We start from the raw sequence: 25,374 nt of genomic DNA, 5'->3' as shown, positions 1-25,374 counted from the left end.
AGCTGGGCCTCCCACCGTCCGCGGTCCAGCGCTCTGGGCCGGCGCTGGGAGGCCACTGGGACGCCGTACACACGCCCGCGCCGGGCGTCCTTACGCGCTACGTCGCCGGCGCCGCCGCTTTCGCGTCATGACTTCCGGGCGCCGGGGCCGCCATCTTGCTCGCGCGGAAGCGGCGCGGCTGGGTGGGAGTCCCGAAGCGGGAGTCGCGGACCGTGCGGCCGCCGCCATGCCGTCGTCGCCGCTGCGGGTGGCGGTGGTGTGCTCGAGCAACCAGAACCGGAGCATGGAGGCGCACAACATTCTCAGGTAGTTGGGGCCTCCGCCCTGGCCCAGCGCGCTCCGCGGACGCCGGCCGACCGGCCGTCCCTCCGGCCTTCCCGGCCCGTGCTGGGCGGTTCCGGCTCCCGGCTCGTGCTGGGTGGCGGTGGCCGCGGTTCCCGGCCCTGGTTCTTCCTGACCCGTGCTGGGCGGCCCAGTTTCCCAGGCGGGCGGTGCGCGGCGGCCCCCGAAGGACGGCCGAGAGGCCTCGCCGCGTCCGGGCTCGTTGGCTCCAGGGCCGAGCGCAGCGAGGAATTGACAAAACTCGGTTCGCCGCGCGGTCCCCCACGTGTGCTTAGCGTCGCGAAAAATTCACATTCTGAGCCGAAATATTTCCGGGTCGCCGAAACCTCAAAGCTGCTAGTAAACCTGAAAGGCTGATGCTGTTCGCGTCTACTTCGTACGCACGTCTGTGTATCTGAAAATCATGGCCTCTGTAAAATGCTCAGCAGTGAGGCGGTAAGTTGCAAGACGAAGGTTAGGGTCCACGAGAGGATAGGCCGGTTGTGCCCAGGGCGTGTCGCCTTTTTATCAAATATGGAAAACTTGCGCGACAGGATCTCAGGATAGAACAAGTCGTAAAAACACGGAAATGGCCTATTTTAACTTCATGCATTTGTGTATTTGCTTCTATCTACATTTTTCAAGTCTAATGCAAAAAAATCCTTTCTCCTCCCTTGGAAAATCTCCAGTCGATAATTTATGAACCACACGTGAGTTTGGTTTCACGTTTCTAGTTTATATTTCAGTGCCAACTCCCCTTTTGTGACCCTGGTGTTGTATATGTTTAATAAAAGTTTATTCCCGTTTGATAAATTTTTTTTCGTTCAAAATCACTTTACAGAATGTGAATTGACCCCTTGAATTACAGTTAAAGTTAGGTGTACATGTCAACTTTAACAGTAAAAGTTGAAACTGCCTTTTCTTCCGAAGTTTCCTTATGTGGACATTACAGGACAACCATGCCTCGCTGCTTCTCCTACTACGGCAGTCAGCTTTGACTCTCCTGGGGAAATCAGAATTCTCCCTCGCCCCTCGTTTTTAATGAAGCTGGACGCACCAGGTGTCCACGATCTGCTAGTTATGAGTTTAATTCTTCCTCCATCTGCAGTATTCAGTTAATGTTTTTTGGTCTAGTGTGATATGCTTGGAACCTAACAAACCAACGTGGAGTTCGTTTCTAAACTAGAATTTTTTAAACTGTAAAGTTGTTTTAAAATCGGAAAAGTGCAAGAATTACAGTGTGCTGGATCTGATCCCCAAACTGCATTTATCTCTTCAGAGTCACTAAAAGTGGTAAATTTAAGGAAAAGATTGCAAGGTTCACGCTCCAGGAAAATTATTCAAGGAAGATAAAATTTAATGTCTTCAATTAGAATAACAAGTGATCTGGACACCACCTCATTCTGCTGGTTCTGGCTGGTGATCCTTTATTTAAACTCTTCTCTATCTGCATAACAAAGTTGGGGTGAAATCTTACAAAAAGAAATGTTTTTAAATTTCCTGTAGCAACTTTGTTAGTAAATCAGTTCCAAAGTCTTGCCGATCTGATAGCCCTGAGACAGTCACCGCAAGATTTAAGCCCTTGCTTAGTTCAAAGTAACTGGCACAGCCTTGGGTCTCCTGTGGAAATGAGGGTGCAGAAGAGCCCGCAAATAATGACCAAGTAGGAATGCTTGTGTACTTTTACCCATTTTAGTGTCTTTCAAATTTACTCATGAGAAGAGTAAATTCAGAATGAGGGCAAAAGGAGGTAAGTTTAGGGTAACATACATTATTTGTATCATGAATGTGAAGTTATTTTAGACGTGGATCTTTAATTTCTAAAATGCTTATATTTGGGGGGTGTTTTCCTTTGTTAAAATGATAGTATTTGCTTGTTGCAAAAAATCCTCACTGTAGAAAATACAGAAGATTAAGAAGATAAGGATCACCGTACCATTTCGGTGTACATCCTTCTTTCTGGATGTTCTTGTGAATATACAGACACACTTAAGGGAGATCAAAACACTGTTAGGTAATCTCTCCACAGAACGTGAACATAGTTTGATTTCCATATTCATTTGTGCTTTTATTTTTATACATTGGAGTTGAACATATCTATTCATGTTGAGTAATAGCAGTGGTTACAAAACATGACCCAGTACTCAGAGCAATCCTGTGCAGCAGTCGCTTTGGTAACCACTCCCCGTAACAGGTGGTTGGTTTTCAGTTTTATAATGTCCACATCATTGTGCCGTTTTAAGTATCTTTGTACACTTTTCTAGTTATTTCCTTGGCATAAATTGCTGAGTCAAAAGGTAGGCATGTTTTACATTTTCATACATTCTGCCAAACTGCCTTCCAGAAAAGTACCTATTTATAGAATTCCCATTTCCTCACAATATGGGCATTATTTACATCTTTTCATGCTGCTGGGGCAAAAGTATCTCGCCCTTTAGTTTTAAAATTGCTATTGAGATTGAACAACTTTTTGTGTCGTTTTCACTTTTGAAAATTATGGCTTTATTTCGATAACTTACAGGGTTTAAAAGCATGTTTAAGAAATTTATATGATGGTTTTTGTTACAACTAGTAGAGCTTGTAAAAGATTTAGAGACTTAGGCCTTGAAGATGATTGTGAAAAGCATTTAAAAATGGTATGCCAGGGCTTCCCTGGCGATCCAGTGGTTAAGACTCTGAGCTCCCAATGCAGGGGGCACAGGTTCAGTTTCTGGTGTGGGAACTAAGATCCCGCATGCTGCAGGGCATGGCAAAAAAAAAAAAAAAAAGGTATAAGTGAAAACAGGAAAATTGTGTATGCAGTTTGGTTACAACTAAATAAAACTATGCATAGGAAAGCTTCTGAAATGAACTATCAAAAGGAATGTAGTTGATCAAACATACACGCTAGGTCATTTATTAGCGAAACCCAATTTTATTTTTGCCCCCTTGAAAATCTGCTTAGGCTGTATTTTTCTGACAAGTCGAATACAAGTGTTAATAAATGTTGGCATTTTCTAGAGCTAGTCATAATGTTCCCTGGGGTGATCATTTTTGATCTTTTGAGACTAAATTGTTTGAAATACTAGTTCTGGGAGCCATTCAGGTTTTTTAAGGGGTGCAGGAAGACTATGTTTGTTTCCACAGAGCCTCCTGTTCTTTGTACTCTGTGGATTAAGGTGTCCCTTTGGAGCCAATTAATTTATTTTTTTGTTCCAAACTCTCTCTTAGATGTCAAGGGGCCTGCTGATTTTTGGAAGCTGTTTTTAATTGTAGCAATCCAGAACAGATTTTAAAGAAAGACTTCTCTCTAAATTACTGTTTTCAATCATAACTTCCTGGGCAGTTTGATTTTGGGAGGATGAGCAGAGAGGCTGCAGATGTGGAAGAAACAAGGTTAGAATCAGTCTCTTGAGCTCCTCTGTGCCAGGTGCTTTGCAAATGCCATCTGATTTCATCCTCACAACTCTTAGGATGTGCACACGTACACAGGTGAGGAGATAATACCCAGAGCAAGAAGCCCCAGCTCATGAGTGACAGCAAGGATCTGGATACAAGGGGCTCCAGTCCTGATGGATGAGTAGCAGAACTGATGGGATAAAACACGCGCTGGAGGAGGATCCAGGCTGTGGGGAGTGCAACAGTCAGCTGAGGTCCTGTGATTCTCCGATTTGGGGTGGGGCGCTCAAGTCTTAATGTCATGAGTAGAGTATGTGGACCCCAGCCACACTGGGATGGAGGTACTCAGACATCCTCTCCCAGAGAGGACTGAGTCTCAGGGCTGCTGGGATCTGAACACAGGATCTGAGTGAGCCCAGGCAGTTTGACACAGCACTCTCCCAGACGGTGCTAAACTCTCCCCTTGTCTTGAACACATTTCCAGAAGCCTCTTGTCCTAAACCAGGGAGGGATTGTCCGGCTATGCCCTGCGGCCCCTTTGGCTGCATTTTTGATGCTTTGTTTCTGGGTACACTTGAAGAAGGTAAACTGGAAACTACCTGGGGAGGTGGAAGATTTAATATTGTGTGTGTAAGGATAGAAGAGGTGCCTACAGGGGACACGTTTGCCATCATAGATTTTAAGGGACTCTGCATTGTTTTTTTGCTTTTTGTCTTCAGGAGGCAGAACTAAGACCAGAAGGATTGGTTGGAAGAAGGTAGATTTCTGTTTGGATGTGAACATTGAGACGAAACTGGGTAGACCAAGCATGGTATCAGTTCCAGCAGCTAAAACATTTTCCCCTGCGTTAAGGATCATCGTCTCCAACCTTCTGTAGGTGAGAACAGGTCGAGCCCAGGGAAGATAGTTGAGTGGGTTCACCATGGTTAGTAGCGCTTAGCGCAGTGCTGGGGCTGGAACAGCTGAAGTACCAGATCTTGAGGACCTACTCTCCTGGCCTTGCACCCTGGGGAGGCCGACAGTGGCCAGCAGAGCAAGCTGCCCTTTGAGAAGCCAGGGTCGAGGAAGAGCAGGCCTGGAGCAGGGACATCTGAGCAGGAGCTCTCTTGGGGGCTAAGCAGAGTGGCACGTTTGACAAGCTCCGTGCGTGGTGATCTCATGCTGAGAGGCCTTTTGGTTTCTTCTTGACCTTGTGGGAGGGTAAGAATAAAATAAACCCTAGAAAACACTGGGATGTGCTTAGGCTGACGTTTTACTAGTGGTGACATCAACTTTACTGGAATGTCAACATTTCAGGAAGTTGACCTTCCCAGGCTTGTGGCTATACCACAGTGAAACTGCAGGCAGGTGTTAAGTGTGATGGTGCTTGAGCAGTTGATTTGTGTTGGGTAAACATGAGGTCATTGTGTAGCTAGAAACTGGGCTGATTAAGCAGTGGGCGATTTTACCTGTAGTAAAGGTGACTTATGCTCGTAAGCATGTTGTGTCCTACTCAGAGACAGGTCGTTCTTTCAGAAGGTTGGCAGTGGTCTAGGATTTCAGTCTTAGCCACGATAATGTTTTGAATTAGGTTAATAACCACACTATAGAAAATAGAAAAAAAATGGCATAACCCATACTGTTAATTTGGGTGTTTTCTTGATTGGTATTCATTTTAACTTTATTATTTTACCTTTAGGCATCAGGATAACAATTGAAACAATCCTATTTCCCAAAATTCAACAATTTTTATGATACTGTAATCTATCTTTTCTATAACTTAACATTTCTGTATCTTAACGTGTAACATAATTTCTATATCTTTCTAATAGATTTTTGATACCTATAAAGACAAGTTTGATAAATACTTGTCTGGAAGATTTGTTTAACATACAAAATAATTGGCCCCTGAGACAAAGCCTTTTGGTGGTCAGCAGTATTTTTAGAGCGCTCAGTCCTTTTATGTAAGAAACACATTGTCCCTGTACATAGTCCACACACAAGATGGGCTGTTCTGTCAGTTGCATGAGCTTAGAAGAAACGGGGCTTCTGTTGTTAACTAGCCTTTTTGCCACTTGTGAACATTTTGTTGGGGGAAGAACAAACTGGGTTTCTTTTTGTGTGTGTGGTTTAAATTCTTCTGCCAGTAAATTCCTCTTTTGGGGTTTCATTTTATTTTTAAATATGCTTGAGTAACATTTCAGGCAGTTGGGGAGGGCAGTAAGGAGAGGGCAGCTGCGGCCCCCCTCCCCCGACAGTTTCTAGTAGGAGAGACCTCACCCAGCCTTTCAGAGACCCAGCTGGCATCCTCTTAGAAGCCCTGTTAGGGATCAGCTGGGTGGAAAATGGGCCCAGGTTATCTGTGGGGTGATTTACTTTCAGGGATATGGACAGTGTTTCACTTGGACACCTAACGCAAACCTCAGCCCCCGTTGTGACAGGAGGTGAGGGAAGGAGATTGTCCACCCGGCAGGAGGCGGGGGCATGTGAGACCCTGTGCTGGGGCCTCTCCACCTGGGGCCTCTTGGGAACCCTCTGGGCAGCTTTTTAGTGGCACACCTGCCCTACCCCAACCTGGAACACCCTGGGGTCCTGTCTGGGGCCTGCGTCACGGGGTGCAGGATGTGTTGGGAGCCCCCAGGCACCCTGTCTCCCGTCAACCCCAGCCCCGCCCCGCAGCTTTGCCATCCCTGGGCTTCCCCCGTCCTGTGTCCTGGAGGGTTACCTACTTTGTTCCCACTCCCAGAGCATCTGAGGAGAGGGATGGAGGTCTGTTTCGATCACTGCTGAATCCCCAGCACATATAGTAAGCTCCAGAAAATACTGTTCGATCAAAAATGGAATGGCTAACCTGCCACCAGTAGAAGTGGTGGTGGTTTTTCAGTCTTAAAACTTTAGCCATTAGGGATTTAACAGTCTCTGCTGCTGCTGCCTGGCTAAATTAAGGCTTATTCACTATATATTTCATTAATGTATTTCAAGAGTAGTTGTGCCTGGGCTCATTTTAATAAATTTGAACTTACATTTAAGAGTTGGGCTCATGTAAATAAGTTCTTTAATTATGAGTAAGTATCTCAAAGGAATGACCAGAAGGAAATAACTGAGATGTAGAAATACTGATTTTTTTTTAAAAAGTGATGGAGGAATTGTGTCTAAATGAATCTTTCACTTATTTTTGTTGGGAAGCGTTTTGTTTTTCCCACTGTTCCCCCAAATGATTTTTGGGACTCCTTTTGGAGCAGGCTTCTTAGGTAGCTAGCTGAGAAAAGTGATCTCAACCGTGGTTTCTTATTCTGACCTGTAAAGGCACTATCTCTCACATATTTAACTTACTCATTATTTGGTTTCAAATGACTTGTTTAAAGCATCCACCAGAAGTCAGGCCTTTAGGGCTGCCACCAAAAGACAGGCCCTTCTCCCAAGATCCTGTGAACAGATGTGTGGCCTTTGGAGACAGGCCCGGGGTGGCCCCAGGTGTGTGTCGAGCAGCTGCATTCACGCAGCCACTGTGTCGCTTCCCGGTAAGGTCACACCTTGGGATCCTCTGCAGGGACTGGACTCAGCTCCAAGCCCTCAGGGACCTTGCTTCTGTGGGTTAGTGTTTTTCCATAGCACACGTTCCTCCCTCAAGGACCTGCTCCCTCCAGGGTATTTTTGGGGTGGGGGGCTTGGCACTACGAGGATAAGCTCTCTGTTTTGGGCAGTTCTTGTGGAGTAGTGGCAAATCATGGAGCCAGCAAGACAAGCGTGGCCCACTGCTGTGTGTCCCCATGGCTCTCATGGCCGTGACCTGTTCCCGGTCACTGTCTTGGGAGAGTGTGACCCCCGCGCGGCTGTTGTCAAGGGGGCCTTCATCCCTGGCTTGTTGGTGCTTTGACAGAAAACATTTCTTTTATTGTATGTACCTGACCTGGTGAGGAAACGGGTTGGGTGACGTGGTCTGTTGGGCACCTGCTGGAGCCTGTGGGCGGAGGTGTCCGCGTGGCTGGGCCCTTGTGTCCCAGCCTCCCTCTCCCCGGGGCCCGGAGCTGCACGTAAACAGGGGCCGGGTTGGTTGTGGTCCGTTTACAGCTCAGGTGGCCATGGCCCCATTCACTCCTCGATCGTGCCTGCTGTCCCCCGTGTTCTCCATCACAGTGACCTCGGGGGCCTGGTTGGGGGCACAGCTCGGGCCTTCCAGGGACAGAGGGACATGACTCGGCTTTTACCAGCTTCAGAGGACTCAGGCAAGGTGTTTGACCCAAACCGGATGAGAAGCGCTTTAAAAACGTGTGTCCGTGAGGCTCTGTTGCGCCAGGCGCAGTGGCTGCGCTCCTCGCGTCCCTCCCCGTTCTCACAGTGGCAGCAAGTGGCCTGTGGGTCCTTCCTGTCTTTTGTGGGAGGACAGCGGCTCTCGGGCTGGGCTTCTAGAAGTGCTGTGTCTGGTGGGAGAGACCGCGGGTCTCGCTCCACGGGCGCCGGGGGCCAAGTGAGGTTTCCTCCCTTATCTGTCCGCCTTTCAGCAGAGAGGGATCGGTGCCCACGAGGGCTCGGGGGAGTGGCGCCCACGGACCTGGGCTTCCCCACGTGCTGGGACGTGTGTGCATGGACACGCTCGCTCTTCCGTGGGCTTCCAGACGCCTGCAGCGCCTCCTGCTCACGAGGACCAAAACCATCTCCAGATGTGGCCAGACACCCCTGAGCGGCAATAAAATGCACAAAAAAGCTTGAGACAGTGCCCGCGGCCGCCTCAGAGCCTGTGGGGCCGTGAGGAGAACGTCGGGGCTGGTGGGCCTGGGGCCTGCTCCCGAGTTGGCGGGCAGGGATGCGTCCACACGGACGTTTAGTGACGTATAAACACGAGGTTAGGATGAGAAGGCCGTTTCACGTAGACGCTCTGAACACTCCCAGTGTTGGCTTTCACCACTTGTGAGTTTGAGGGAACATGGGGTCTGCAGCAGACCCCCTTGAGTGAGGATGGCGTTGGGGCCGTGGTGTGTGCGATGACCTTTCTTCCTTAGGGTGCGATTGTGGCTCGTGGACGCTGCCTGCCAGGGAGGTTCCCTCAGTGTATTAGGAGACACTTGGCCATTCCCTTATCTCTGGCCCTCGCAGCCGGCGCCTCAAGGTAGGAGGCCGGGGGTGTGTCCCTCTCCTCTGGGGCTCCGGGAGCTCCATGCTTGGTCCTGGGAAGCCTGCATCACGGCAGCTGGAAACCTGGACAAATGGTTTCCTTCTAGAGGGCGGGACAGGAGTCAGATGACAAGACGTTCTAGGTGAAATCTTCTCTCTACCATGTGTCTGTCCTGTGGCCATCACAGACATCCACCTCGTTGCCCTACGTTCCAGGATCCTTTGTCTTCTGTTTGGATTGGCTTCATCTAGCTTTTGTGTAACGCGCTATAGGATTTTTTAAAATTTGCAAATAAAATACTTAAGAATTGAGAAACATGTTCTTTGAGACCAACAAAATTGTTCATATAGTCCATTTCCCGTTTCATTTTCCTTTTTAGCATTTTGTGTCTCATTTAATCCAACTGTGATTCTCTTTCGTTTTGTGTCTTTCAGCAAACGAGGATTCAGCGTCCGGTCCTTTGGAACAGGAACTCACGTGAAGCTTCCAGGACCAGCACCCGACAAGCCAAACGTTTATGATTTCAAAACCACATATGACCAGATGTACAACGATCTCCTTAGGAAAGACAAAGAACTGCATCCCAGTGGTTGCCCTTTAACCCTGTGTGCTTGTCTCTGACAGGTGTCACCTGTGGGCACCACTCAGGGGCACCTGTGAGGCAGGGGACGCGGCGGCCCGTTTGAGGTGTGCGGGGTCACTGGGTTTCTGTTCTGGTGCTCACGGGACTGTCCAGAGGTTGGAGCCACTCGGGGCCGTGGGCTGCAGTCCACGTGGACACAGTCGGGGAAGGTTGTGATACGGTATTAGAGCAGCTTAGGTGAGGAAGGTGGGACCCCCGCCATCTGTGGCTTTGCACACTGCAGGTAGGTGTGCGCGTGGGTGTGCACTGGTTCCCGGGCGGCTGCCTCACACTCTGCTCTTTCTGGAGGGTCAGCTCGTGAGAGGGCCACATTGGGTGCCGAAGGAAGCATGGTAGAAGCAGGGAATTTGAGAGGACTTGACTTCCTTTCAGGAAGAGACAAAACAGACTGTGTCTGCTTCCTAAGACTCACGGGAAAGGAAGGTATTTTAAAGCCAGATTCGTGTGAATGTGACCCCAGGCTGTGGATATTAAGATCATCCTTGCCGGCTGGGTTTTGACCAGACGCTTCACTCTCTCACTGTCACCCGGGGCTGCTTTAAATTCCTGGGACGCCTCATGTTACCATGAGTGATGGTGGTTCTCAGGATGGAGACCAGACACATCCCAAGCGAGAGGAGTATAGACAGCGGGTGGAAAGCTTTCTTCACTTCGGCGTTCTTGCAATTGTGAATAAACTGTGAACGTTCTCTGTACACCTATAGATTAATTAGTTAGCTGCGAGGGGCCCCGGAGATCATTCCAGCAAAATGTACTGGGCGCTGGTGGTTGCTGCACGCTCCACCCCGTGCCCGCTCCTCCCCAGCTGCAAGGGAAACGTTGGGTGGGGGCATCGGGGCAGAAACGCAGGTATTTCTCGTCAGTGCCCCAGCCGGGCACTGATGCTGGGGGTCCAGGACTCACGCCCACCAGAGCCAGCACCCCCCACCGCCCCATGCAGCCCCAAGGCCCTCCCGGGGGTGCGGGAGCCCCAAGAGAGCCTGCAGCGCGCCTTGCGCACACACTCCTTTCTCAGAAGGCGCAGAACCACGTTAGGAGCAGCTCAGCGTACTGCCGGGGAGACGCCAGCTGTGTCCTGGGCTCCGCGTGGTGGTGCCATGCGGTGAGAGCCGTCCTAGCCTTGTGGAGAGGCGCCAGCCGCGGCCGCCCCCCCAGGAAAGCTGTGATCCAACTCCAGGCTTTTGGTTCTTGCACTGCAAACTCTCTGTGTCGATAAGCTTAACTTGAGACCCCATCTAGTGAGTTGGCCAGAAAGTTCGGTCGGGCTTTTCTGTAGGATAAGATGTTACAGAAAAACCCGAAAGAACTTTTTGGCCAACCCAGTATTTTTGAAGATTATTGTTCAGTTAGCACCATTCGTTTTTTGAAGACTCTTAAACTCAACGAGAGAAATGGAAACAGATAATGCACTTACTTGTCTGTACTCCCTTAATAATTGTAAGTTAGGTCCTTTCACATCAGAGCTATTTCTGGGAATGGGCAGCATTTACACATTGTAGACCAAATCTGGAGGGATTTTGTACGTGTCCCTGGTGGCTCTAAACGAAGGGGCAGAGCCCAGCCTCTCAGGACTCAGACTCTCCTCTCGGGGTGACTGTACAGGCCTGGTCTCCCCAGCAACATCCAGTGCAGGGGGTGGTTGGACCTGCTGTCAGGGCCCCATGTAGGGAAGTTGCCTCCATGAACCTCTACCCCGGTTGGTTGCCCTTCCCGAGCCTCTGGGAGGGACCCTTGTCGCTTTGCTGGCTTCACTTGGGTGGGATTTCTGCCTTCTGGGGCGGGTGGGAAGGGGCAGAACAAGGCCGTGTCTGGCACTGCGCTCAGCTCTGCCTGAGTCAGCCCTTGGCCAGTAACAGGAGCATCTGCCGGCGGGGCGGGGGGAGTCCACTGGGGCGCTGGCAGGACTGCAGGGGGTGGGGGGCGGAGGCCCTGTGATGAGGTGTGGGGCAGGGAGCCCCGCGTTTCCCCATGTGCTCAGGACACAGCAGATAAGAGCTAAAAACCTAAGTCTGTAGCATAGAATACCTGGGCACTTGCAGAAGTGGTGGCTTTTGGAACTTACAGTGCAAAGCTAGGAAAATACTGTAAGATGTAACCCAAGGATAAAACAACATTCAGTAAATGTTTGAATTTCCAGGGGAGAGAAGATGCCCCTTTTTGGGCAGAGCCGGGAGTTGAGGCCAAGTGGCTGGCAGGGACAGATGGGCCCTGGAGACGTCTGTGGGCTTTGCTTGGGCACCGCTCTGCCCCCCGTGGGCTGGGGCCTGGGACCCTGTGCTTCTTGAGCCCTCAGTGAGTTCTGGTCTGTAGTCGTTAGTATCCAAGCAGTTTATTTGTTAATTATTTGGCTGTAAATAGGGGTTTTGGTTTTGGTTTTCTCGCCACAAGCAGGAGTGGGGTTGGGTTGAGAGGCTCTGGCCTCGGTTCTACGGTGACAGGTGTGGCCGCAGAGCACCTGCCCACTGTCGCCCAGCCCTGTGAGGAGCTAGACAGCCTGGTGAGGTTTACGTTTCCCTCCCCTGCGGGAATTGTCGATGATAGTGCAGGAAATCTGGGTTCACCTGACCCTCACCAGACATGTAAGAGGGTCTTCTCTTCGGACGCCTCTAAGGCGGGAGCTGTCCTTGACTGTGAGACGATCTACCTGCTTCACGTGCACGGCTCCGTGGGTCCACGGGGTTGTGCACCCAGCAGACTGTAGGATGTTTTCACCCCAGGAAGCCCCCTGGCAGCTGCTGGCCCAGTCCCCGCCTGTGGCTCTGCCTCTTCTGGACGTTTCTGACCCACGGGTCATACAACACGGGTCTTTAGGAGCTGGCTTCTGCCTAACATCCGAAATTGAGCTGTCCTCTTGTCGTTGTTGTCGTTGAGCTGTCTGTCCTCTTTTACGTGTAAATATTCCCGCGGACCTGAAGTTTTTTCATCCCTTTGCCTTGGAGTCCTTTTGAATACAGAGCAGCTTCAATCTTGGTGTTCCGTTTGGGGGCTGTAGTGTACCTCCTGTGTCAAGTGGGTGGAGGCTTCCAGATCTTTCCATCTTCTGCCAGAGCCAGTTTCCACACCTGAGCTTCCTCCCGGGCTCTCCAGCATCGGTTGAGCAGAATCTGCGGCTGAACCTCAGCCTACTTGGAGCACTTTTGGGGGAAGATAAGTCATTTTCTTCTAAATGTAAGACTGGCCAACCTGTGACCTAAGGAACAGGGTCCCTGGGCCCAGTCACGGAGGAGGGGCCGCCAGGAAAGGTGAGGCTGGCAGTGTCCTCACGGCTCCAGGAGAGCTATCTTTCGTTGGTTTTGGATACTTGCTTAGTGAGTTACAAAACCACTTGTCTTAAAAAGCAAGTGAATGTGTGGCTGTAAATATAGTTCATGTGATTTTTAATACATGCAACCAGTTGCTCCCCAAACAGTGAGTTGAAGTGCAGATATAACTAACACTTGCCCAGATCCTGACTTTATCCTTGTAAGTGGAGGCTGCGTGTTGAACTTGTATCTAGCATACTTTCCCACTTTCTCCTGTGGCTCTTTTGTAATTAAGTACCTCTGGGGTTTAGATTGTTTTTTAACTATTTGTTTATTCATTTTCAGTTTCTCAATTTCATTGTCTTTTAGGCCTTAGATTAATTTATGTGTATACTCACTTCTCCACTGTGTAATTTTTGTTGTCTTGGGGTAAACGGTAAAAATAAATGTGATTTCTAAGAGTATAAATCCCACAGCCTCCGGACCTCCATCCTGGGTATGAGGTTAGTGGACGCAGCAGCTCCGTCCTGCTCAAGGCCCCTGGGCTTTTCCAGAACCTTGTTCTTGGGGTCTCATCAGACCCTTCTCGCCTTCTCGTGCTGCGCTCGGTGGGGTGGGGTGGCTGCCCGGCCCCCGGCCCTGCCCTGAGGACGCTTCCTGCACTTCAAGTCCAAGCCCCTTGGGCTCCCACCCTCAGCGTGTCCTGCCTGACCCCTGTCGCTGACGGTCCCTGGTCACCCTCACTGGCCCCGTGCGTGCTTGGCATGAGCTCGCCTATGTGACCCCATCTCATTTCACCCTGGTTGGCAGCTGCGGTTTCAAGTGGTTATTGAAAACAGTGTTTAACATACGAGTGTTCCTAAGCCAGACACTGATTCCCAGGGAGGCTCAGATCTAGTTTTACTGGTACTTAAGCTTTTGGATTTTAGAAAAGCTCTCAGGCTTAAAATAAAAATTAAGGCCTTCAGATATTTCAGATGAGGCCCGAAGAGAAGCCTTCATGTCTGGCAGGCATCGCCCCAAGTTGAGCAGCTGGCTGGCCAGGGTGGCTGCTGGGTCCCTCCTGAGTCGACAGCAGGGCAGGTCGGGCCTGGTCCCCGCGGCCTGCGGCAGGTGGGGTGCAGACGCGGGCGTGTAGCCAGTGTGTGACGCCGCAGCCCACGCCGGTCGTTTCCCTTTGACTGGGGACCAGGGTGGCGAGGCCATTGCCAACCCCGCCAGAGCTCCCGCCGCCAGCCTCAGGAGCAGTGGGGCCTCGTGACAGCTTGTGGTGAATCAGTTCTTCATGTTCGAGGGTCCCGGCAGTCGCCACAACCCTTTGAGAGTATTTCAAGCCTAAAGCTGTTTGCTGTCAGCCTTGCTGACACCCGGGTATGCTGAGGGCAGCCCTCGCGCGGCTGGTGGCTGAGTGTGCTCGTGGCCACGCACAGCAGCTGCAGTGCCACCCGCCGGCCCGCCGGCCTGCTCTTGAAGCCCTGGCCTCACCCCGCAGCTCCAGGGGGGAAGGGGCCCGATTCAGAGCCACGGCGGGCTGCAGTTGGGCCCCTGTGCTGCCCCAGCCCCGTGGCTTGAGGGAGACCTCTTGCATCCGTGTTGCTTAACGCTTTGCCATGAAAACACAGACTGGGGGCCTTGGAGGGGAGGGTGTCTCCATCCGTAACAGGTGAGGGTTGTCAGGGTTCCCTGGGGGGGGGCAGTAGTCAGCCTCTGGCCGCCTCCCGTTGGCACCTGGCGTGTGTCTGGGATCTGAATTCGAGGTGGCCGTGGCCTGTGGCCTGTGACCAGCGTCGGAGGGCTGGCCGGCTGGTGGGCATCTGGGTGATCTGTGACAGCTCCAAGGTCAGGGGCCGCGTGGGCATCAGGAATGCACTCTTCCCCGCCTCGGCAGGGCTTGTGAGGAGGTGTGGGAGTGGGCTGGGCGGGCCTTGCTGCGGGCAGGTGTGGGTCTAGGTGCCAGCACCGCGTGGGTACGGCTTTCCCCCTGGCCCTGCACCCTGACGGGGTCCAGCCACGTCCACCTCGGCACTGACCGCTCCTCGTGTGAATAGGGACTGAAGGAGTGAGTACACCAGCGGCCTCGTGTCCAAGCTGCGTCGCCAGCAGGTGCCCCGGGCTCCTGCCCCCGAGATGCCCCGTCCACACGTGAACCTGCACCTTCCCGATGCCATCCTCTAAAGCGAGGGACTTGAGCAGGGCGTCTTTGGGGGGACACATCCTGGAAACTAGAGAAGCACTGTCATGGGGGCCTTCAGGAAGGGTCTGGGTCGCATGTCCGCGTCTGAGGGCAGGGCCTCTCCCCGGCACGGGGTTGGGCTCGAGGAATCTGGCCGCAAAGCGCCGTCTCCGCGGCCACTTCGTGGAGCGTCTCGCTGGCCCGCGGGTGCCACCTGTAAGCTTCTGACTCTGCCGTCGGCCTTTCCCTGGCTCGTGTGCAGGAGCACAGCCATCCCATCCCAGCGCCATCAGGACAGGCAGGGCGTCACCATGACCACCACAATAAGAATGGACAGGCTCTGCCAGGCCGTGTCGGGCAGCCCTTGGTGCATCCCAGGTACCTGGGGACACTCGGCAGTGCTTCTCCTCTCTGCTGCTTCCTGCCTGGGAGGCTCGCGGCCCTTCCGTCCTCTGCTGCTGTGTTTCTCAGAGGCCTCTCGACCCTGGCTGCTCCCGCGGGTCCCCACAGGGAACCCTGCTGGGCACAGGTGGGTTGGTTTCCAGTGACCACTGGCCTCTTGGACCAGCCCCCCACCCTCCCTCCATCTGAGCCCGGCGGTTTGGTTTCTTGTGCAAACTGCGTGGTCTCGAGAACGCCAAGCTTGGCCAGGGCTCGGCAGGGAGCACCGGGGGTCATCCAGGGATGTCTGGGTCGGTGGCCACCCTGGGCTTGGTGCTGTTCCTGCTTATATCACTCAGTGGAATTTCAGTGAGGGCGGGGGTCATTTTATTTTTCCTTGAACTCAGTGTTTGGGGTGGATCTCGGGTGCTGCTGGGCGGTGGGCGGTGGGCGGCCAGGAGATCGGCACCCAGGGCACCACCACGTCGTTCCCCCACCGCACCCCCCCCCCCCCCGCCGCCGCCCTGTGATGTTTGGGATTTAGTCTGTTTTGAACCATTTATGTAGAAGTGATTTGGTATTTGCAGACTAATTCATGATCTGAGGGTTTTTTCTCAAAAAGTAAGTTAATTTTCACTAAAATGCTCCAACCTAGGACTCAGGCTTTCTCTTTTGTTTTGAGGTTAAAATTTTTATGATGTCACACAGCTGGAGGATAGGTATGTGTCTATTTGAAACAAAACACTAAGACGAAAGATATTTTTCCCATTACATTTTTATTTATCCAGCCAATTTATTTAAAAAAAAATTTTCTTGAGCTTCCTCTCAAATTTAAATAAATTTAGCATTTTACCCTATTTGGATAAGTAGTCTACCACTTTTATTTACTTTTTAAAATAAATTTATTTATTATTTTTGGCTGTGTTGGGTCTTCGTTGCTGCACGCGGGCTTTCTCTGGTTGCGGCGAGCAGGGGCTACTCTTCGTTGCGGTGTCTGGGCTTCTCATTGCAGTGGCTTCTCTTGTTGTGGAGCACGGGCTCTAGGCACGCGGGCTTCAGTAGTTGTGGCACACGGGCTCAGTAGTTGTGGTTCGCGGGCTCTAGAGCGCAGGCTTCAGTAGTTGTGGCTCATGGGCTTAGTTGCTCCACGGCATGTGGGATCTTCCTGGACCAGGGCTCAAACCCATGTCCCCTGCATTGGCAGGCGGATTCTTAACCACTGCACCACCAGGGAAGCCCCACTTGTATTGTTTAAAGTCTGCTAAAGCCGCACCTGGTTAGACGGTGTAGTCTGTCTCTGCCATCTGTCCCCTTCGGGCTGAGTTAAGGCGGCTTCTGAGGTCGGGTTTCTGAGGAGGAGACATTGGACTGGAGGGTTGCAGAGTCTGCTTTCTGGCCGTCACTGTTTTGTTTTGTTTTGTTTTGTTTCTAACACCACTGTGCAGGGAGTGTTTCCTTTGAAGAAGAGGGATGGCGGGTTCTCACCTCCCGGGCCCCAGGCCCTGTGCAGAAGAGGCCGGGCGAGCAGAGCCCCTAGGATGCTGTGCCCGTCCCGGGAGGGCTGGTGGCGGGGCCCTGGTTGATCAGACGGGTGAGTGTTCCTCGCCTGCCGGCCCAGGCTGTGTTCTTGGCGGGGGGCGGGGTGGCAGCTGCCCTCCGGGGGTCTCCACACGACCGGGACGTGCTCTGGAAGCCGGGCCTGTGACTAGTGTGGGTGCAGCTGGTCACACGTAGAACATGATTATGGATAAAACGTATTTGCTACTTCCCAATTCATTTTTTGCTGACTTTGGCCCAACCAAAGCGACCTTGCTGCTACGTTGCAGTCTGGGGAGTTGTAGTCGCTCCTCTGCTTCGGTTTGTCCTGCCCTTTCCTGGCTGCCGGTGGCCCTGCTCGCCCGGCCCCGGCCCCACCGCGGTTCACAAGAGAGAGGCTTCTGGTCCCTGTGGGCCTCAGGCCGTTTGGAGCACCCTCTCTGCACATGCTGCTCAAGAGGTTTGTTTTTCTAATTTTCATCATTCTCTTTCTACGTGGTACCTGTTCCAAAAAATGGCCCAGTTATGCATCCCGTGGCTCCCTGCGCTGTCCTCCGGGGCGTCCTTTGTGCAGCACGCATGTCTGCGGCACCCAGTTTGTTCTTAAGTTTTCCGTCTGGGGATGTGGCGTTTCACAGACACAAGGTTGTCACCTGTCCTGCCTCCCCCAGCGGCCAGTGACTGCTTCTCGGGCTTGTGCTTTTCACGAGGCCTTATGAGGCTAATGGCTCTGACCCAAAACCCTGGGGGTGTTGTGACAGCAGACTGTTGGCAGCACAGGGAAGGCATGGGTGAGGGTTGGACCCGTGCAGCCTCGGTTGGTGCCCATCTGAAATGAAGGTGGCAAGGTTGTCGTTAGGTAGTGAGGCTAAAATTTGAGCAAAATGATTAAATTGTTCCCAAGATGGGGTGGGAGGCCCGTCTCCCTGCAGAGCTGCACATCCGCTCAGTGCCCAGGAGGCTTCATGTGCTGGGAGGGGGCTCCTGGCTGCCTCCCCCTCCCCCGGGACGGGCACCCCAGAGGGAAGCCCCACAGGTGGGCAGGGCTCTGAGTGGAGTCTTGAATCCAGCAGAGAAGAGCGCAGGGCCGCTGACCAGGGGTCCAGACTCCTGGATTTGGAGTTGGGAGGTCACCGTGGGCTTCCAGAGGCACGAGGTCCTGCTTGCCTTGGTGCTGTGCTCGGCCCAGTGGGTTTGCAGAAGCCCCAGCTCTTGCCCGGGGCGTGGCTGGCCAGTGGTCACCCGTCCAGGCCAGCGAGTGCCTGAGCTCTGCCAGCCGGGGGCTGGTCCTTGTCTTCGAGGACCTTCCCGCAGAGGCACTTGGGCCCCTGTGTGAGGGGTGTTGCGTCTTCTGTTTCAGTTGGATCAAGCTCAGAACTGGAAGTAGAATTAGGTTGGAAGGTGCCATGGGATTTGGGTTCACACCCCAGGCGAAGCCTCGAAGCGGGAAACGCCTGGTGGCGTTTGGGGGCAGAGGTGGTGATGCCGATGGACCAGAACGTCCTTGGGCTCCGCTGGGTCAGCATCCGAGGAACAGCTCGGATGAGGGCGTCCTCTCTCGGTGAAGCACACACCGCAACGGTCCAGCCAGGGCCTGCCCGAGCCGCCCCCGCCTGTTCCATTCCCAGAGCCCCGGTGCGGGGGCAGAGCCGGGCTCCCGGGCCTGGCTGTTGGGAGAGAACACGGGTGATGGCGGCCGGCGGGCCTGGGAGGCCACTTGCCGGAAGCGCCTTCCCGACAGGGCTCAGTTGGCACTGCCCCTGGCCCCCTCGCCCTCTTCCTCGGGGTTCTGACTCTACCTGGAGATCCTGCTTCCGTTCTCGGGGTTCCGAGGCTGTCTCTTCCCAGCTTTGCCTCCATCACGTGCGCTGGGTGATGTTTGTGCGCGACCAGCCTGAACTGTCTCACCTCCGACCCTGGGAAGGGAAGCGCTTCTGTCCCTGGGGGAGCGGGAGCCTGGCCGGTCCTCGGCAGAGGCCTGGGCCCCGGGCTGGGAGGGGACGTGGGGGCGTGGGCTCCACTGTTAAACCTCCGAGGGAGCGTCTGACCCCGTATGTGGGTTCTGTCGGCGCCTCACCCCCGCCCTGGAATCGGCCCATCCGTCTCCTCACTGGTCTGGCCCCAGCCTCTGCCCTCAGCCACCTGCCTTCACAGGGGGCATCTCTGCTTTGACCCCAGGTTCCCAGCGTGGGCTCTGCGCACCGGGCCCTGCTCTGTGCCGGCCTGGCCCCCTCTACCCACCTCCCGGGCCCTCCTTGTCCGACGGGAAGCAGAGCCGCATCCTCGCCGAATCCCCCCACATGGCTGGGCTGGGGCGGCAGGAGGAATGATATGCTTGCGCTCCGAGGGCTCGGGAAGGCGTTGCCTTGGGCGCCCGCAAGCCACGTCCGCCAGACGCAGTCAGGCCCGCATCTCTCAGCATCGCTGTTGAGACAGAAGCGTTCAGCTGAGCCTGTTTTCTGTGCTGAGCACACGTACGTAGGATGAACTCGTGGTTGGGGGCTGAACCTCACATCTGAGAAGTTGCCTTGAAATAGAGCAGACTGGAGCCCTCGGGCACCCAGGTCAGAGCAGGTTCTGCCATCCCGGGCGGGCAGCCTCCAGGCCCAGGTCCTGGCTCGAGGCCGGTCTGTGGTCCCTGTGGGTGCATCTCAAACCCTCCAGTATGTTTGCCTTTTGCCCTTGAACTTTGGACACGAGCCCCCTGTGCCTGCTGTGTTCCCCTCAGGACAGTCCCTGGGCCCATCCTGAATCTGAGTGCTCCCCGCGGGGTCGCTCCAGCAGGCTTGCCGGTGCTCGTGTAGCAGTTTAGAGAGCACGTGCTCTCCGCCGACAGGGTCTGCATTGTTTGATGGGTAGGACCCCAGAGTGTTTCAGAACGATCCTTTGTTGTACTTCCTGTGGCAGCAGACAGAACCTCTCGTCTTTCTGGGGCCCCCACCCTTGAGGAGCTGCGGATCTGCACCGCAGAGGAGGTGCCCACGCCGCCCTTCATCTGTCCCAGGTGAGAGGGGGAGACCGGCCCTCTGAAGGTGCAGCGGCTCCAGGCGTGAGCTGGGGTGCACGTCGGCAGCCCCGCGGACGTGGAGCAGGGGCGGGGCCCAGACACCGCGTCCTCTGCCTGCGCCCACCGGGGCCTCTGTCCGCCTGGGTTGGGCTCTGGAGCTGGCTTTCCCCGCCCGGAGGGTTTATTTCTGACAAGCGTGTGAGCTCAAAGGGAGGCCTCAGCCAGCTCTCCCTCCCTCGAGGAGGCATCCTGCCTCGGCAGGTCGGCTGGCCCTTTACCCACTGTGGTCAGCCAGGCCTGCCGCTGCCTCTGGGCCCAAGGTCGCTGTTGGCTGCGGGAGCACCCGTGTGGGGTGGGAGTGGTTCTAGGGACCTAACGTGTCCTTCCCACCTGGCAGGGCCCCAGGGAGTGGTCCTGGCTGCCCGGTTCCCTTGCAGCTCTGGTCCACGGGCTCGGCCTTGATGGGTTCGGTGCAGATGCCTCGAGTGGCCAGGGCCCTGCAGGGGGGCCCTGCTGCCTCAGCCCCTGCAGGTCGTGGCTCAACCAGGAGTGCTCGGCCCCTGCGTCTGCAGCATCCCAACCTCCGTGGGGTGAGCACGCTACCCGCCTCCCTCCCTCCCTCCCTCCCTCCCTCCGTGCACAGAGCGTGGGCCTTCCCTCAGAAGCCAGACCCTAATGAAGGCTTTGTCTTGGTGGCAGACAACTGTCGCCATCTTGATCCCCACTTTTCCTGTCTCACCGTGGTGTGGAGGCGGGAGTTCAGGCAGGTCCCTGGGAATCCAGTGTTTTGTGGTTTTATCCTCAAGGACCCCCACCCCCACCCACACCCCCCACCCACACCCACCCCCACACCCACACCCAGCATGCGCTGTCGTTGGTCCTGCCTGGCACGGCCTGGGCCCTGCATCTCAGGGATTTGCCAGAAAACAGTCTCAAAATGTCCCTGTTACTCCTTCCTTGTTACACCGATGAAGGTGAGGCTTTGATCTCTGAACTAGGCCTTTTGTCCTCAGTTACGTGCAGCTGAGTTTCATCTGTTACATCATCTATGTCCATGATTGAGGGTCAAGGAAAGAAGGAAGGGGCTTTGCAAGACTGCTGGGGACCCTGAGGAGCCCCCAAGCACCTGGTGGCCTCCCCTCCTAGGGGGCCGTCACCGTGAGCCTTGGTGTCACCTGAAGCCGGGCCGTCTGGGTGGCCGGTCTCGGAGCCACCGTGGGAGTGCAGGGAGCTCCACCACCAGCCCTGCACCACGCGGGGCCTCCCTGGCCCGTGTCTTTCTGCCGGACGTGGGTGCCAGGCGTCCGAAGGACCAGGTTCTGGGGAGGAAGACCTAGCTGTATCAGCGCAGCTGCTGTGGGCAGCCAGGAGGTGGCAGGGCCAGCCCGGGGACGCAGGCCAGCATGAGGTGGCCGTGGGTATTACGCTCGTCCAAAAAAATGGCAAGAACCAAGAACGCCCCACAGCTGACAGTCAAGTGTCTTTTCAAGTGAAAACTCTTAATTAAATGTATTTTAAAAGCCGTTTTCACCATCCAAGAAGGTAGGAAATGTATTTTGAGTAATACGAGCTTATTGAAATAAACTCTCATAACTTAAAATCTGGGAAAGACAGTAAATGTATCCCTCAGAGTTCCTAAATCAGCTCGTCTGTGTTCCTGAGTAGAGTGGGCAACATGCTTGTTCCAAAGGTTCCGGAATGACCCTTAGAGACCACGGGCTTCGTCTTTGGGGCGGTGAGCCCTCTCCTGGGGCTGAGGACACAGCCATCGGGGTTGGGGGTGGGGGTGGGGTCCTGTCTGGAGGGTCCCAGAGGAGGCACTTCCAGCTCAGGGCCGCCTGCTTGGCACAGACCTCGACCGCGGGGCCTGTGCGGCCCATCCGAGCTCCGAGGGACTCGGCCCTTCCGGGTCCTGGGCCTGGGCTCCCTTCACTCTGCTCTCAGCTCACCCAAGGCTTCTGCCTCCTGGACGCTCTTCGTGTCCTTTCTTGGGTGGGCTTCCGGATTTCCTCACTGCCACGCTGAGCTAGGCTTGGGATTGGGTTTCCAGGTTAGCTTTGTCTTTGCCGAAGGGCTTGGGTTCAGCATGAGCGTTTGCCAAGATGCTGCAGGACGAAAAAGGCCATCAGTGACTTCCTGGCGGCCCAGTGGTTAAGACTCTGAGCTTCCACTGCAGGGGGTGCAGCTTCGATCCCTGGTCGGGGAAACACGGACCTGGGAGAAGGCTGCAGACACTAGGTCTGCTTTCTGGAGAGGCGTGGGTCTGAGGGCAGCCGGGAGGCTGGGCTGGGGGCGAGCACGCTCACCTGACTTGTCTCCTGCGGGATGGGGGGTCGCGGCCCAGCCTGCCGCCACGTGCCTCCGCGCCTCCGTCGCCCTGATGCTCCTGCTGGGGGGGGGGGGCGGGGGGGCTGCACCTACGCGGACGCTGGGGGGGGCGGGGCCTTTATCCAGAGTTCCTTAACTCGGGCACTCAGCTACACGCAGAACGGCATTTTACACATGCTGGACAGAAATAAGAGGATCAAGCCCCGGCCAGAAAGGTTCCAGAACTGCAAAGATCTGTTTGATCTGATCCTCACCTGTGAAGAGCGGGTGTACGACCAGGTGGTGGAAGGTAAGCGCAGCAGCTCCAGCGCCCGGCCCTGTGCCGTGCCCTCTGTCCTGCTGTGCGTCCAGCGCCTCTGAGGCAGCGGGCTGCCCTGTGCGCGGTGTCTGTTCCTGGCCCAGGGCTGGAGAAGGGTTCCTGGTGCGTCTTTGGGCTCCGGCAGGCAGGGGAAATCGGGCAAGGCCATGGAGAGGTGGACAGAGGGCCCCTGACCTGTGTGGGCCCTGGGAGGGGGGTAGGGGCAGGAGATGGTGGCCTTTGGGCTGATCGTGTTCACCAGGGCAAAACCACCTGTGCTGGCCAACAGCATAGTGCGGGTTTAGGGCCTTTGTGGCACAGAAAGAGCACGTGTGGTACGGAGGGACCGGGGCCTGGTGCTTTGTAAGTGAGGGTGCTGTCAGCTGCTCTCCCATGGGACAGGCTGGAGTTTGCGGGTGTGACCAGGTGGCCTGGGGTCCAGTTGCACGAGCACGAGCTTTCCTGCGGTCCCAGCCGTATCCGGCGTGAGGCTCCTCCCGGGGTGCGGGGCAGGGAGTGCTCGGCCTGGTCAGATGCTCTGATGTCGGTCCTTAACTGTATCCCCGAAGGCTGGGGAAGGCTGGGCAGCGCACAGCCTCCTGCGCTCTGTTCTGAGGCCTCTGACTTCCGTCCTCTTGTCACGGTCAGATCTGAATTCCAGGGAGCAGGAGACCTGCCAGCCTGTGCATGTGATCAATGTGGACATCCAGGACAACCACGAGGAGGCCACCCTGGGGGCGTTCCTCATCTGTGAGCTCTGCCAGTGCGTGAGTATCGGGCCCTGGGCGGGCCTGTGTCCTGCGCACAAGGGCTTCGGCGTGAACGTGACGAGCACACCACTCGGTTCACGGTCTGCTTATTGCCAAACGTTAAAACCCATAAATGCAGAGGTGCCCACAGGTGACAGTCACCGAGTCAGCTTTGGCTAAAGAATCCACCTTTGAGCGTTTTAAGTTGATTGCAGTGGTGAGTGACCTGCCCGGGTCTGGCTTCTGTGGAGATGGCTCCCAGGACTTAGGCCCCCTGCCAAGACCCCAAACAGCTTGAGGAGCCTGGGAGCCCCCAGAGGTGGCGTCAAAGGGCTCTCTCTGGTCCTCTTCTGCCCCTGCACTTCTCATTCGACGTCCAGCCCTCCCTGAGTGGCCCTGGGCATCTTCCCTTGTGCAGGAAACCCCAAGAGCTTTTGCAGCCACTGTGCAGCTGTGCTCAGAGCCAAACATTTCCTCTTAGATGTGACAAAAGGACCTACCCAACTCATATGTCTTGTCATATCTTTGGCCTGTGGCTTTTGCATTTAGGCCAACTAACTGTGAGTGATAGAAAAATGAAGAAAACAAGAGGCTTAACCAAGAAGTCTGGAGACAGGCAGGCCTGGACGGGTTTGCTGTGTGAGGGGCCCAGGCCCCTGCTCTCTTGTTACTTTGCCCAGCACAGCTTCTGTTCCCAAGGTGTCTCATGGTCCAAGGTGGCTGCTGAAGCTCCAGCAATTGTTCCCATGATCTGGCCATCATGCAAAAGGCAGGGCTGAAGGGAATGACACGTCCCAGAAATAGCACACGTGACACCCACTTGGGTCCAGCTGGCGAGAGCTTGCAGAGGAGAGGCACTGCTCACAGGCCGAGACTGGGGGCAACGAGGTGCCTTGGCCGCAGGCCAGCCCTTGCCAGGACAGGCGGGCTGAGGAGCTGGCCCCGGACCACCCTGGGGCTGTCCCCTGGCAGGGCCGCCTCCTTCCAGGGCAGTGGTTCTCCACCAGGGGACATCTAACCACACACCCGGTGGGCCTCACAGCCGGGAGAGACGCGAGTGGCAGCTGGCGGCTGGGGGCCGCAGGTGCTGCTCAACCCCCTACAGCGCGTGGGACGGCCCCTGGGCTTCCTCACTGGCTGACTGCGGGCCCGCGACGGTACCATCTGGGTCGGGTCTGCTCGTTTACAGGGTGGGGACAGTGCCAGCGTCGAGCGTCTGCAGTGCGTGTATGTGTGGCATCTGAGGCCACCCTCCCTGCTGCAGCTGCTCGGTGTCCCGTCCCTGTCGGGCTCCCCTCGGCCCCGCCCCGCACGCACGGGCGGCACCAGGCCGGGGCGGGGTGGGGCTGCCTGTTGTGGGCGGGCGGCTCAGGGCGGCTCTCCTGTGGCTCCAGATCCAGCACACGGAGGACATGGAGAACGAGATTGACGAGCTGCTGCAGGAGTTTGAGGAGAAGAGCGGCAGGACCTTCCTGCACACCGTCTGCTTCTACTGATGGCCCGCCGCCCGCCTGGAGCCATCTTGCTGAGCTTCCTTTTGTTAATACTTCTTCCTTCCTGATATTTGTTTTTACCTTTAGGTATTCTGCCGGTCAACGGTAGCAGTGCCCAAATAAACTGTACATATGAAATGAGAAGATATACATAAATGCCAGATTACAAACAATCAAGTTTTTCCCATCCCACTTTTACTTATGAGTGGGATATTGATTATAGTTTTTTTTCTTTAACCAAAAAAGAAAAAAACGGTTGATAGCACATTTCCCCCCAGCCATCTGCCTCTCCCTGAGCGCCCCTTTCCCGTCTCCCCTAACTGGCTGCAATGTACAAATCCCTGAATAAAGCAACAGGCTGTACTTTTTGGGAAAGAACCTGCCATTGTCTAATCAGTAGATGTTGCTCTTCGTCCTGGCTTCATCCAGAGTACCCTGCCTGGCCTGGCCCTCCCGTCAGGGTCCTCAGACGGCAGTCCGGGCCTGTGGGTCAAGCTGAGTTCTCTAGCACCACCCCGAGGGCCTCCTGTCCACTGGGACTCTGGAGGAATGTGGCACCTGCTCCCTGGGTGGGGACCCGCTCATGCCTGGTGACCCCTCCTGGTTTCCGCAGCCATGGAAAATCTCAGGGCCCCCGTGGGGAAGTGTGGGGACTCCTCTGTGGGCAGTGCTGTCCCCAGCCTGTGGATGATGGGCTGGCTCAGTGACCCCTCCCCAGCACCCAGCGACATGG

The 25,374-nt window shown here is 55.0% G+C and overlaps 2 protein-coding genes across 3 annotated transcripts; both read left to right on the top strand.

Annotated features, from left to right (window-relative positions):
- On the top strand, nt 1-25,021 carry SSU72 (SSU72 homolog, RNA polymerase II CTD phosphatase). The gene is made up of 5 exons (XM_036842626.1): nt 1-306; nt 9,226-9,369; nt 22,251-22,390; nt 23,048-23,166; nt 24,543-25,021. The coding sequence occupies exons 1-5, from the start codon at nt 128-130 to the stop codon at nt 24,642-24,644; spliced, it is 684 nt and encodes a 227-aa protein (XP_036698521.1). The 5' UTR covers nt 1-127; the 3' UTR covers nt 24,645-25,021.
- LOC118890176 lies at nt 9,340-22,115 on the top strand. Of its 2 annotated transcripts, XM_036842615.1 has the most exons (5): nt 9,340-9,478; nt 16,676-16,821; nt 19,674-19,770; nt 20,171-20,363; nt 20,787-22,115. In XM_036842615.1, the coding sequence occupies exons 2-5, from the start codon at nt 16,701-16,703 to the stop codon at nt 20,829-20,831; spliced, it is 456 nt and encodes a 151-aa protein (XP_036698510.1). In that variant the 5' UTR covers nt 9,340-9,478; nt 16,676-16,700; the 3' UTR covers nt 20,832-22,115. The 2 variants fall into 2 exon arrangements, with proteins under 2 accessions (XP_036698510.1, XP_036698500.1); XM_036842605.1 differs by having other exon boundaries at nt 20,171-22,115.
- Nucleotides 25,022-25,374: the final 353 nt, after the last annotated feature.

The sequence above is a fragment of the Balaenoptera musculus genome, chromosome 1 (assembly GCF_009873245.2).
Source record: "Balaenoptera musculus isolate JJ_BM4_2016_0621 chromosome 1, mBalMus1.pri.v3, whole genome shotgun sequence".
Classification (NCBI taxonomy): Eukaryota; Metazoa; Chordata; class Mammalia; order Artiodactyla; family Balaenopteridae; genus Balaenoptera; species Balaenoptera musculus.
The sequence above is the reverse complement of the archived record's forward strand: the minus strand, read 5'-3'. Positions and strand labels throughout refer to the sequence as shown.